Raw genomic sequence first — 11,765 nt, 5'->3', positions numbered from 1 at the left:
AAGGGTAATGATGAGCATCACAAATGTACCAGACAGAGCCTCCCCTCCACGGCATGGCAACCAGATTACAAGGATCCACATGTGGTCTGCCTGCCTTTCTCTTTGTTTGTTTATCATTATTATTATCCTAGTGTTCAGAGTTTCTAGCTAAAAACAGAGCAGAAAGGCTTTTTAGTTAAAAAGAACACTTTACAATTTTCTATATCCCACTTTTCTAGATTCAAAATCCCACTTTTCTAATTCAAAAGTTCTATTTCATCACAAAAATTCTTCTAACAGTAATCACACAAAGACCTTTTAAGCATTCATTCCTTTTGCTTTCTTTCCTCCTTAGAAGCATTATATTTTCAATCACATTTTAAAATACCACTAGCATTCTAACAACGGAAGTCAAATGGAAATAAAACATTATAAAAATAATTAGGTGTTTTGTTTGTAATATGGCATTTATTTCACAATGCACATATTGGGTCAAACTGTAAGAACAAAAGCATATTTTCCCCACATGGCGAGCTCACGAAGGATGCACACAGCAAGCCCTTTCCACCAGCTTTCATATGCCTTCCTTGCCAAAGGACATACCTACCACTGTGGCTTGCAGTGGCTTGAAAAGAAAAATTGAAGCATATCATTTAGAAAAATGCTGCAAGATGTGTCTGTGACGAGTATTGCATTGTTAAGACAAGCGGTGTGCGGCCTTCCGCAGGCTGGCTGGCCCGTGCCCAGCCCTCCCTCAGAGGAAGTCTCCATCCTGGGAAGCAGTCAGCTCACACCCTTTTGGGGTTTGTTCTCTTTTGGGTGCTCCCGGCTTTGGTGGTTTTCTTGGGGCTGGCTGGTTTTGGGGCAGGCGGCTTCCCCTTAGGTTTCGGGGGATTACTGCGACTGGTACGCCCGGCTGGTTGCTTCTTGTCCTGGACTGTCCTCTGCTGTTCCTGCAGCCTCTCTTCCCACTGCTGGGAGGCAGTTTGTAAACGTGACTGTCAGATACATCTCACCCCTTTATGCTGTGAAACTCATATCAGAATTAATCAGAATTAAGGCTTTTTTTTTTTGCTGTAATACATTAATCACGACAACAAGTAAAGCAGCTGCCCCTCATTGTTGAGCATTTATCCTGTATCGGGTGAATTGGAAAGTGCCAAGAGCTGATGTATTTTTGACGTGGACTCATTTCAGTGAAACCCACAACAGCCCCTGTAGAGGTACACTGTGATTAGGACTAGGGAACAAGCACACAGAGGTTATTTGCAGAAGGTCATATGAATGTCAGAGCTGGGATTCAAATTCACCTGTCTGACTCCAGAGCCCAACGCCCTCTCCCATGCGCTTTTGACTCCAGGCCCTGTAGTGCAGCAAGCCTACACAGCACAGCCTTCTAAAAGGGCTTTCACATGGCTAACAGAAGAAATTATCCAGCCTCACTAGGAAGTCAGGGGGCTCTTACCACACTTTTGGGTTCACCTAATTCTCTCACATCCAAAGGACAGAAGCCCCACTCACAGCTAGCAATCTACTCAAGTGTTAGCCGCACAAAAACTGCTGAGAAATGAGTCATTTTGGGTACTTGGTTCCCTGACAGAGAAGGACTATTTATCATATAAAGAAATGCTAGTTGTCTAAATAGCTGCATGTAAGAGAAAAATAAAAATTGAGTCCACTTGCACAGACACTGCTTTTTATCATAATACACACATCCTTTGTTAAGAGTGTATTTCATGTAGCAGAGCATGAGCAGGAGTATAGGCCAGGCATTTCTAGGCACTAGAAATACAAAGAAATGAAAACACTGTCCCCACCCTCGTAGGGCACAATTCTAGTCTGTTCTAAAGGAATAAACTCATCCCTCTATGTTGCTGTTATATGGTGATGTTTTCAGATTCTTACTGAAGTGCATTGGAATATTTGCTGTGGAAGTGAATGGTCTGAATGTGTATGATTCTTGAAAATATTCTTTACTCTCAGGGTTCTTAAGGTAGACTTGCCTTCTACATGATGCTTCTAATCTATAATCCGTAGTGTTGGAAAACAGGTAACCAATCTTGCTAGAATTTTCTGTCCAATAAGACTCAGTGTGCCCCTGAGCAACTCATGAGTTTTTAGCCCAGATCCAACAGTAGTGTTTGGTTCCATTATTCATAAAAGCACTGAGCAGAAACTACCCTCTCCCAGGGTAGGATGAATATAACTCTCCCCTTGCCCAAGGATTTTTGTTCATGCAAACTAAGCATGGGCAGAAGTGGTACATTTTGTGAACCTGAAAACACAAATTCTCTGGAATGTATCAAAACACATTCTTGATTATACTATACTATGTCTGCTTAAAAATTTGAAATTAATGATCCACTTTCTTTGATTCTAGTATGATTTCACATTTCTGGGCAAAAAATTATACTAACTCTCCTAACTGTATTATCAATATTTCTGTGATGTTACCACTAAATTCATGGACTGGTCATGAAATAATTACCTTTGTATTTGATTTATTTTGACAAAAGTCTTAAGTTATTTGAAATACAGGGAAAGATTCTGCTTTGCACAGAGATAGTGTGAGTTTTAGAACTAGGTATTCACACCCTATCTCTGTTTTAATCCCACTGGATACTAATTTGGCTCCAGTATCTGACTATTGTCTAAAACAACTGAATATAATACAACAAACAAAAAACTAATCTGGAAATAACCAGTAGATCAGTAGTGAATGCAACCAAATCACTTTTGTAGTTGAAGGGAGATTTATGATCAAAATGCCAAGTGACAATAGCTAGATTCTTAACTATTTATTCAAAAGACAAACCCTGCTGCTATTGTTGCAGCTCCCAGACAGCCTGGAGATGAGAGAGTGTGAGGAACTCCCAAACCCTGCAGAATGTCCTTACATGCATTTCCATCTATACTCACAGTATTGCTAATTATACTTACTATGGATCTTTTACTAAGTTGATCTCTCCATTTTTCAACTAAACAATTTTCAAGAAGCATCATTCTGAAAAAAAGTAATGTATCTTAATAAGCAACTTCTGATTATGAAAGTAAAACGTTAAAAAACACAAAATATAAAAATAAAAATTCTTCAATTGCTCTTGAACCCACAACATATCATTTATATTTTAATCAGTATTTCCTTTCTGCTTTGTACCTGTATATTTTTATATCACACAGTATATTTAGATCATACTGTCCATTTCCTTTTATCATTGTATTATATGTATTTTCTCATATAATTTGAATAATTAAAAAATATAACTTTAATTAACATAAATTACAACTATGGATATCCATAATATATTTAACCATTTCTCTACCGTTGACCCACCCTCTTTCAGTTAGCTACTATTACCAGTGTTGAATATCCTTGTATATTTACTATCCTAGTGTGCACTGGCTTATTATATTCTTAGGACAGATATCTGAAAGTTGAATTTCTGGAAGTGAAAGAGTATGTGTTTTTCTTTAAGGTTTTCAATGCACAGTGCCAAATTGTTTACAAAATTGTTACACTTTCATTCAAATCTCATTTTTATTTGGAGAATCAGAGATAAATTTCTTAAGTGTTTATTTACTATTTGTATATTTTCTTCTGGAACTTGTCTGTATAGATTTATACATGCACATTTCTATATTATAGTCTTAATGTATTAGATATTGTTATATAAATTCTTTATAAAGTATGACTACTACTCCTTTGTCATACCTGTTGCAAGTATTTTCCTAAATTTTTATGTTTTTCTCATTATTTATGATTTTTGTGTACATGGTATTATGTCATCAAATATGTGCCTTGACATTTTCCCTGTGATTTCTTATATTATTTTTATGTTTACCATTCAGATATCATATCTATTCATCTAATTTTATCCTCTTTGATTAAGTTTTTTCAATATCTCTTCAATCCATTTGAAATTCATTTTATAGTACAGTATAAAGTGTACTATCTATGTTCACTCAACATGTACATTCAGCCTCTTTGGAAAGACGACAGAAATAGAAGAACAGTTTGAAAGCCAAGGGCACATGGAATATGCGGTGTGAGGGGGGTGCCTAGTGCCTCTAGAGTACAGACCAAGAAGGAATCTGAGTGAGATCTGTTTCTGAAGCTGTTTGGGAAATAGTCCTGGGCTATAGCCCCGGGAAACAGATGAGCCTCAATGGCAGAGAGCCACAGGGAAGACTTGTTCTATGAAAATGAGTAAGCATGTTACAGTGTATCGCAGCAAGTCAGGGGACCCATCCTGTAACCTGCTCTGAAGCGTTTGATTTTTCATATTAGAAGGAATGTACCAATATATAGAAAGATGCCAAGAAGGAGATAAGGGGAAACACACTCACAGCTGGAGATATGTGTATATATGTGTGTGAATATGATGGGTCTGTATGTAATGATCTATCAAACAAATTGTAAGCGAATGGTGTATATAAGGAACACATGTGGAACTCTAGTCTCAAACGGCAAGCTTTACTTGATCTGTATATTATTAAAGAGAACTTTTAAAGAATTCAGTGTTTGCCACTCTCAGATCGATTTGAAAAGAATTATTTTAACTCAGTAATTTATCTCCCTACGTTTCTGAAACCTCTTAATGAATTCTGAAATCGATCTGCAAAGATTCCAATTAAATCCTCACACTTCTATTTTTAATTGGTATTTAGGATTTATGATATTCCAACAAGGCCCATTACAACTGCTTATACTAGTGAGAGTGAGGATTTAATACTATGGGTAACTGTCGAACCACAGTGTTGTATACTTGAAACCAATATAAAATTGTGTATCAACTATACTTCAATTAAAAAAAAACTTCTGGTGCTCTTTTTTGCTGTTGTTTTTTTAAGCCATGACTTCGAAATGAGATTCATGTTTTCATTAGCAGTGTGCCATTTCTTCTGCCCTTTTGTGCCTACCTTGAGCGCCACTCGTAACACATGATGAGAACGTCTTGATGGGGCAGGATGTGAGGACACTGGCAGGAAGAATTTGTAATGAGAGGGACTTGAGTGCGAGGAATGGGTGACAAGGACTTGAAGATCTCTTTCACATCCACCACTGTCGTCACTTCATTACAGCCGCTCCTCTGCACAGCTTTAATTTTGGCATGAATGACTGTGATTTAAAAACTGATGTAAGTGTTGATGAAGCTTTTGGAGAAGAATAGGGATGAGGTGTTCATGCCAACTCCTGAGCCTCTCTATAAGAATCACTCCTGTAATTATGGTCATGTCCAAGCTGCCCAAATGCAGGCAAAAAGCCCACACTGAATAAGCTGAATGTAAGGTCTCCCATATTGTCAACATTGTCTTAACAGTTCTCATAATGCTACAATCTGTAAAATGCAAGCTGCCAAGCAGGCTTAGTCTGGCTTCTGTCTTTAGGTCAGGGACTGCTCCTCATTGGGCTGCAGATAGGACTTGAACACAGCAACCCACAGATTCTTCACAGCCCTAAAATTCTAAAATTGGTGGGGTTTTTTTCCACCAAATACCTATCAGGAAATTTAGTTACCTAGAGTATCAATAAAAATTTCCTAGAAACAAATATTTGTTTATACTCTGCCTTGTTATTATTTGAAGTGAGAATCCTGTATTCTCAGATTCAGAAGCCACCTTAAAGTTTGTATGGTTCAAATACCCGTCTGATGCTAGAACTTCCTCTGTTCCACAGGAAGTTATTATAGTCCTAACATTTTCCAACTGGAAGGAGTCTCTGAAGATCACTGTCCTCAATCCTTTAATTTCACAAGTAGTCAGAGAGAGGTTTGGGGTGAGCAGAGGTAGAACTGTTACTACAGATGGCTCTTAAGTCACTGTGTCTGATCACACTTTCAATTCTGGCTCGATTGGTCCCCTGCTGTTAGTGCTTCCTGTGGAACTGTGATCAGCCTAGTATGCGTCTGTCCTGGATTCCCCCCTAGGAAGCTGGTTGATGAAGGAGCCAAAGGACTTAAATAGAAAATGGTTTCATCATCCAAGTAGTTGTGAGGTAATGAAGCCCCAGAGGACAACATGACAGTGAAACTCAGATTAGTAACTAAAGCTGGATAGTGTCAGATAAGGGACAAAGTAGGTTAGATTAAGGCAGTATCTACAAAGAACAGGCTTAAAACAACAAAAGCTACTAGAAAAGATCACACTTTATTTGTTGTTAAATTACCCACATTAGCTGTGTATGATCTCAAATCTAACAACTAAAATAAGAGGTTATAATTTCAGATTTTTATATTGCCATGAGCTTCCTACTTTCCTGTGTGATATAATACAGTTTCTTATGATGTAAAATTTCAGTTTGAAATATGGAAAACCAAGCAAATAAAATGAACATTTTCCCCAAAATAGAAGAACCCAAATAGATATTTTGAGAACATATTTTTAATTAAGTTTACCTTCAAATAATGATAGTAGAATTACATTTACTTAAAACATCCAAAATAGCATGATTCTTTGAAGAAGGTGCTGACTAGTTCTCTCAAGGGAGGAGAGGTCAATACTTGTAGGCAAAGGGTCTTATGATTAATATATTTCCCCACAATTTCTTTAAGATGTTAAATATCTACAGGTATTTATAAGTAAAAAGAAACATGGGCAGGTCTTAATTCCTGAGCCTCTGGACCTCAGATAATCAAACCCATGGATCAGCCACCCATCCTTCCTGCCACAATGAAACTTTAGGTAGAGATCAAGTTAGGTGAGCTGTCCTGGCTGAGTGGCACCTCTCAGGCACAATGTCAAATTTGTAATCTGATCCACATTACTGTTCTCACATGGGTAATTTACTTTGTCTTTACTTTATTTACCTAAAAGAGCAAGAAATTTTATGGTTGTTCCTGTGCCATCCAGAACCCACATAATTAACTAGAAATACCACCGACACTCTTCGTTACTCTGAGATCAGCAGACCTGGTTTCACAGTGGACCAAATCCCAAGGTGAAGGGGTTCCTCAGGTGACTTACCATAGCTGTAGTTCTTGCTCAGATATGTCGCCAGGGTTGACTTCACCTTTTTGCACTTGCACCGGTCTAAAGAAGACAAGGAAAGACAAAATTGGAAAAGGGTTAGGAAATCACTCTGGAGAGGAGACAGAGAGAAGTCTTGAAAAGAAGAACTCACCAGGGCTTAGGCGTTTACAGTCAACATCCAGAGGCCTTTCCTGCACCATCATGTCTGGCGTGATGTCTATCCACTTAACGTCTGAAACACACACAGGGCCACATGGGTGTGGTCAGTGAGTCTGTTCAGCCAGCTGAATAAGGCACCATCTGGATACATAAACTAACACAGCATCACAAAAGGGTAATATTAAATAATAAAAAGGGCATGTGAATGGCAGCTTCTCTCATACACACATCCCTGGGCTTAGGAAAGAAGACTGGTGGGTGAGATTTTGCCTGTCCACCACATAAGATGTGAACGCACATACATTTAACTTGGCTGACCCATACAGCCCACCTCCTTCCCAAATCCATTTTAAAATGATTTGTTTTAAGGTGACAGTTTACATTAATCAAGATTGCCAGAATATTTCCAAATTCTCAACTAACATTTTGCATTGCAGAAACACTGCACAGCTACATAACCCAAGTAAAGCATAACCCTCTAATCATCTATGTAACTTAAGCAATAAATATCCTTTTTTTTCCCCCTAAAATTCTGGAGGGGAGTTTTGATTTTTCCCTTCCCTTCTCCTTCTTTATGTTTTGGGCAATACTCTGAGGTGTAATTCAAGAAACTACAGTAAAGCAACGTCGTCATCTCTATGCAGTAACCTGGGTCTGGGAGAAAAGACTACAAAACTATTCTTATGGGTTTCATTTCAAGAAGTGAATTTCAACCTGCTCCTATTCTAGAAAAGCAGCAAAATGACCAAAGTGACATCCAGTTAACCAAGTCAACGACCATGAAACAGACACAATTTTCCAGGGCGACTGTATTTACAATTCCTAGTGGGAGTGCTGACCCTCACTGCTGATTCTGAAAGTGCTTTCAAGAGCTAACACTAAATGGAGAATCCTGGAGGGTTTTTTTTTTTTTTGCTTGTTTTAGGGATTTAGTGATATTTGTAAAGTGCTTAAAACTGGCTCAGACACATCTTAAGCTCCGTATCCACGTTTGCAGCTGCTGGTATTGTTATTATGTTACTTTCAATGAAAACGTCCCCAGTAGCTCCTTTTGTAAACAAAATCTCCCTCACCACCGACGCTCTTTATGCGATGCGGTGTTCTTCAGCTCCCGAAATTACTGTAGCAAAACCACATTTTTCCAGAAGTAAAGTCACCAGCCCTCCCCGTCCCGTCTGACCCTCGGAAGCAGTCTGGGGGGCTGACCCACCACCCTCCGGTCTCTGTAGGTGTGGCCTCCCTGTTCCCAAGTGGCAGCGACAGCCAACGGTGCCTCCCAGCCCCTCGGTCCTTGCCCTCGGCCTCACCCTCCGGGAGGTCGGTGACGATGGCCTCTGGCGAGATGCACACGCCGCGGTCATAGACGGGCAGCTCGTCGCAGGCCAGGCTCTCGGGCCAGCTGTGATTGTACATCTTCATGAGGGGCTCGCAGTCGTCGCGCGCGCGCTGGCACACGGACTTGCACGGCTTGATGGGGTCGTGCAAGAACTCCAGAGTGCAGATGGGTGCGTACATGGCGCAGAGGAAGAAGCGCAGCACGGCGCTGCAGTTCACGTCCACCAGCTCCTCGTACTGCTCGATGGCCAGGATGGCGTTCTCCTGCGTGCTGTGGTGCAGGTGGTTGGGCATCCGCGTGATGTTCCAGGGCATGTGCCGGCACATGGGGATGCGCACCGCCTCGCAGGGCGCGCCGCGCACGCCCAGCGCCAGGCGCAGCCACAGGCACAACGCCGCCAGGACCGAGAGGAGCATGGCCCTGCCCTCCCGCGCCGCCACCCCGACAGGCAGAAAGGGCCCTTGTCTTCCTGCCCCCCTCGTCTTCCGCTCTCCCTTCGAGGAGGAAGTCCTTTAGGGCGCAGGAGAGGTTCTCTCCGCAAACCCCCGTGGGCAGCAGTGCGGGGCCGCGGGGGCGGGCCGGGGATATCCGCCGTCCAGCGATCGGAGCACGAGCAGCGCCAGCCCTCTGTCTCAGGGGCGCGATCCCGCCCGGGCAGCTCCAGTCCGGGACGCGGCAGCTCCGAGCGCAGCCAGCCCCGGCCATTGCGGGATCCTATTTATCCCGACAGCTCCCCTGACGTGGGCTCGGAACGGCTCCCTTGGCAGCTGCGGGCGCGGCGCGGGCTCCCCCTTGGCCGCCACCCCACCCCCAGCCCCCTCTTTGCAGAATCGGTGACATCATCTCCTCCGGGCCGCAGCCCAGGGCTGGAATCCTGCATTTCCCCAAAGTCCCTCCTTTTTAGTCTGGCCAGTCCTTTTTCTTCAGACCAAGAAAAAGAGCCTCTGGCAGGCGTTTTGAACACCGGATCCAAGAGGGTGCAGGAGTGGATTTCTTGAGAGAGAAAGACGCTATTTGAGTCAAGCTGAACTTTGCACCTTTTGCCCCACAGATTCCCCAAGCAGAGAGTTGGAGGGAAATGGGAACCTCTGCTGCCCTTTAATTCTGAAACATACTTACTCTGTCCGGTAGGGGGCACAAGAAGCGCCAGGTAGTCAGACTATTGAGGGGGGCCCGGGAGAGTGCAGTAGATGTTGGAACACGACGGACACGTTATGTAAACAAACCACCCACACCCGGGATCAAGTTGTATGGAGTTTGTTTTGGCTGTTGTTTTGGCTAGTAGACATTCGTTTGGGCTCAGGTTTGTCCAGAATGGCATTTGCTCTGTACCTGATCCTGGAATAGACCTGTCTGAAGGTACAATACAGCATATTCTAATTTGAGAAGTGTCTGCCGTTTACCAACATTCCCCGTCCTCCTTCTAACTCCCCACTGTCCTCTCCAACATGAATGGAACCCAGGAGAAAACGAAGAAAACTTTGTTCACCACAATAGGAAATGATTTTTTTTACCCTTCATGCCAACTGATTTCCAACCCAGCAGCCTAAAATCTTCATTTTTGATGTGCTTGGAAACTAAATTGAGCTGTGTACCAGGGAAAGCAACTATGTATGTTTTGTCTTCTCTTTTATCTTATTTTTATTAGGAGGAGGTAATAAAACCAGCTGCTGACTTGGCTACCCACAGAAAAGGGAGTGTTTATTGTTCTATGTGTACATCTATCTTTAGGCAGTATGATTTCTGGTATATGGTATTTTCTTAGGGCAGTAGAATATGAAAAAATGTTCTCTGAATGTTAATCTCTAAAAATATATTTAGTTGGGAATCTGAACAGAAAGTAGATAGGTTTTTTTCTCTCCCAAGCTGAGACCCACAAGGTTAGTTTTGACTTGGATCAAGACTTAAGAATTAAAATGACCCAAGGAACAAAAAACACAGCTGACATTCACTGAGCATTTACAATGTTCTGGGGGTGGTGCTAAGTACTTTAAATGCACTATCTTATTTTTTTTTCTAGGAAACATGAATTAAACATGGTAAATTAAAATGACAAAGGAGACAAATACATTTCAGTATTTGTCCAAAGAATCTGGTTGTATTTAGATGAAGCCCATTGCATCTAAATACAGCCAGGTCAGTCTAGAGAACTTTTCCAGTTTTCTATAGAATGAGTATCAAGCAACAGAGATGCCAAACTGGGCTGGTGAAATAGCAAGCGAAGGAGATGATGCCTTCAGCCATTTCCAACAGTAAAATCCAATGAGCCCAACTTCTTGGCTTAGTGATCAAGATTTTCAGCCCCAGTTTCTGCAAGTGAAGAAAATACAGTTTTGAGAAACAGCAGAACTCTGTACTCTTTTCCTATCATTGAAGAAGGCAAACTTGGAGAGGGCTCAAACTTCTGCAGCCAGTTTGAACCTGCTGCATTCGGTTAACTGTGCAAGTACAAGTCACAGCGTTTCAGGTGCTTCCCTGATGTGCTCAATGGCATGTCCTTTAAGAAAAGGTGAGAAGTTAGGAGTCCTTTGCGTCCTCCAGTAGGTCCATTGGTAGTCTGTCCCTAGTGTTTCTGCTGGGGTGGCAGGGTGGTGGTGAGGGATTAATCAGGAGATTCTGTCAACTGGCCTCCCTCTTCATGGCCTGCTTTAGCACTTAATCCATTACCTCACACTTGACATCAATTTGCCAAGAGCTCTTGTCAGTGAGGAACTTTCCCTGGTCAGTGGCTTCTTGCTGGTGGTCCCTTTTCAGTCTCCTCAAGGGCCTGCTTCTCACCCCATCCTTTAAATGTCTGGAGTTCTCTAGGGCTCCATGCTCAGTCCTCTACTCACTGTCTATACTGGCCACTGCTCCAGGTTTTCTCAACCCCAGCACAATTGATCTTGGGGCCAGATTGGCCATTATGTGGTGGGATGCTGTCCTGGGGGAAGTTTAGTTAGCATCCTTGGCCTCCTCCCACTAGATGCCAGTAGTTTACCCCCCATCCCATTATGACAACCAAAAATGTCTCTAGATGTTGCCAGCTGTCCCCTGGGGGACAAAATCACCCCAGGTAGAGAACTACTGTTCTACTCTTCAGCTTTAATTACTACCTGGATGCGAATGGCTTCCAAATGTGCACACGGAACCCTGCTGGTTTCTGGAAGTGTTTATCCAGCTGTCCCCTGGGTATTTCCATCTGCATATCCTACAGTCATCTAAAAGTCAACCAGTCCTAAACTAATTTATCTTCTTTCTCACTAGGACTAAACTCCCAGTGGCCCAAACCAGAAACCATTCCATCTGGGTCTAAATCCTTCAGTATATTTTCCTTCACTGC

The 11,765-nt window shown here is 42.2% G+C and overlaps 1 protein-coding gene across 1 annotated transcript; it reads right to left on the bottom strand.

Moving 5' to 3' along the window:
- Positions 1-425: 425 nt before the first annotated feature.
- Positions 426-9,199, bottom strand: SFRP4 (secreted frizzled related protein 4). Its single transcript, XM_036918938.2, has 6 exons — positions 8,415-9,199; positions 7,100-7,180; positions 6,943-7,008; positions 4,900-5,098; positions 2,920-2,983; positions 426-953 (listed from the first exon to the last, which is right to left on the bottom strand). The coding sequence occupies exons 1-6, from the start codon at positions 8,857-8,859 to the stop codon at positions 768-770; spliced, it is 1,041 nt and encodes a 346-aa protein (XP_036774833.1). The 5' UTR covers positions 8,860-9,199; the 3' UTR covers positions 426-767.
- Between the last annotated feature and the right edge of the window lie 2,566 nt (positions 9,200-11,765).

Source organism: Manis pentadactyla, chromosome 7, assembly GCF_030020395.1.
Source record: "Manis pentadactyla isolate mManPen7 chromosome 7, mManPen7.hap1, whole genome shotgun sequence".
In the NCBI taxonomy this organism is placed as follows: domain Eukaryota; kingdom Metazoa; phylum Chordata; class Mammalia; order Pholidota; family Manidae; genus Manis; species Manis pentadactyla.
The sequence above is the reverse complement of the archived record's forward strand: the minus strand, read 5'-3'. Positions and strand labels throughout refer to the sequence as shown.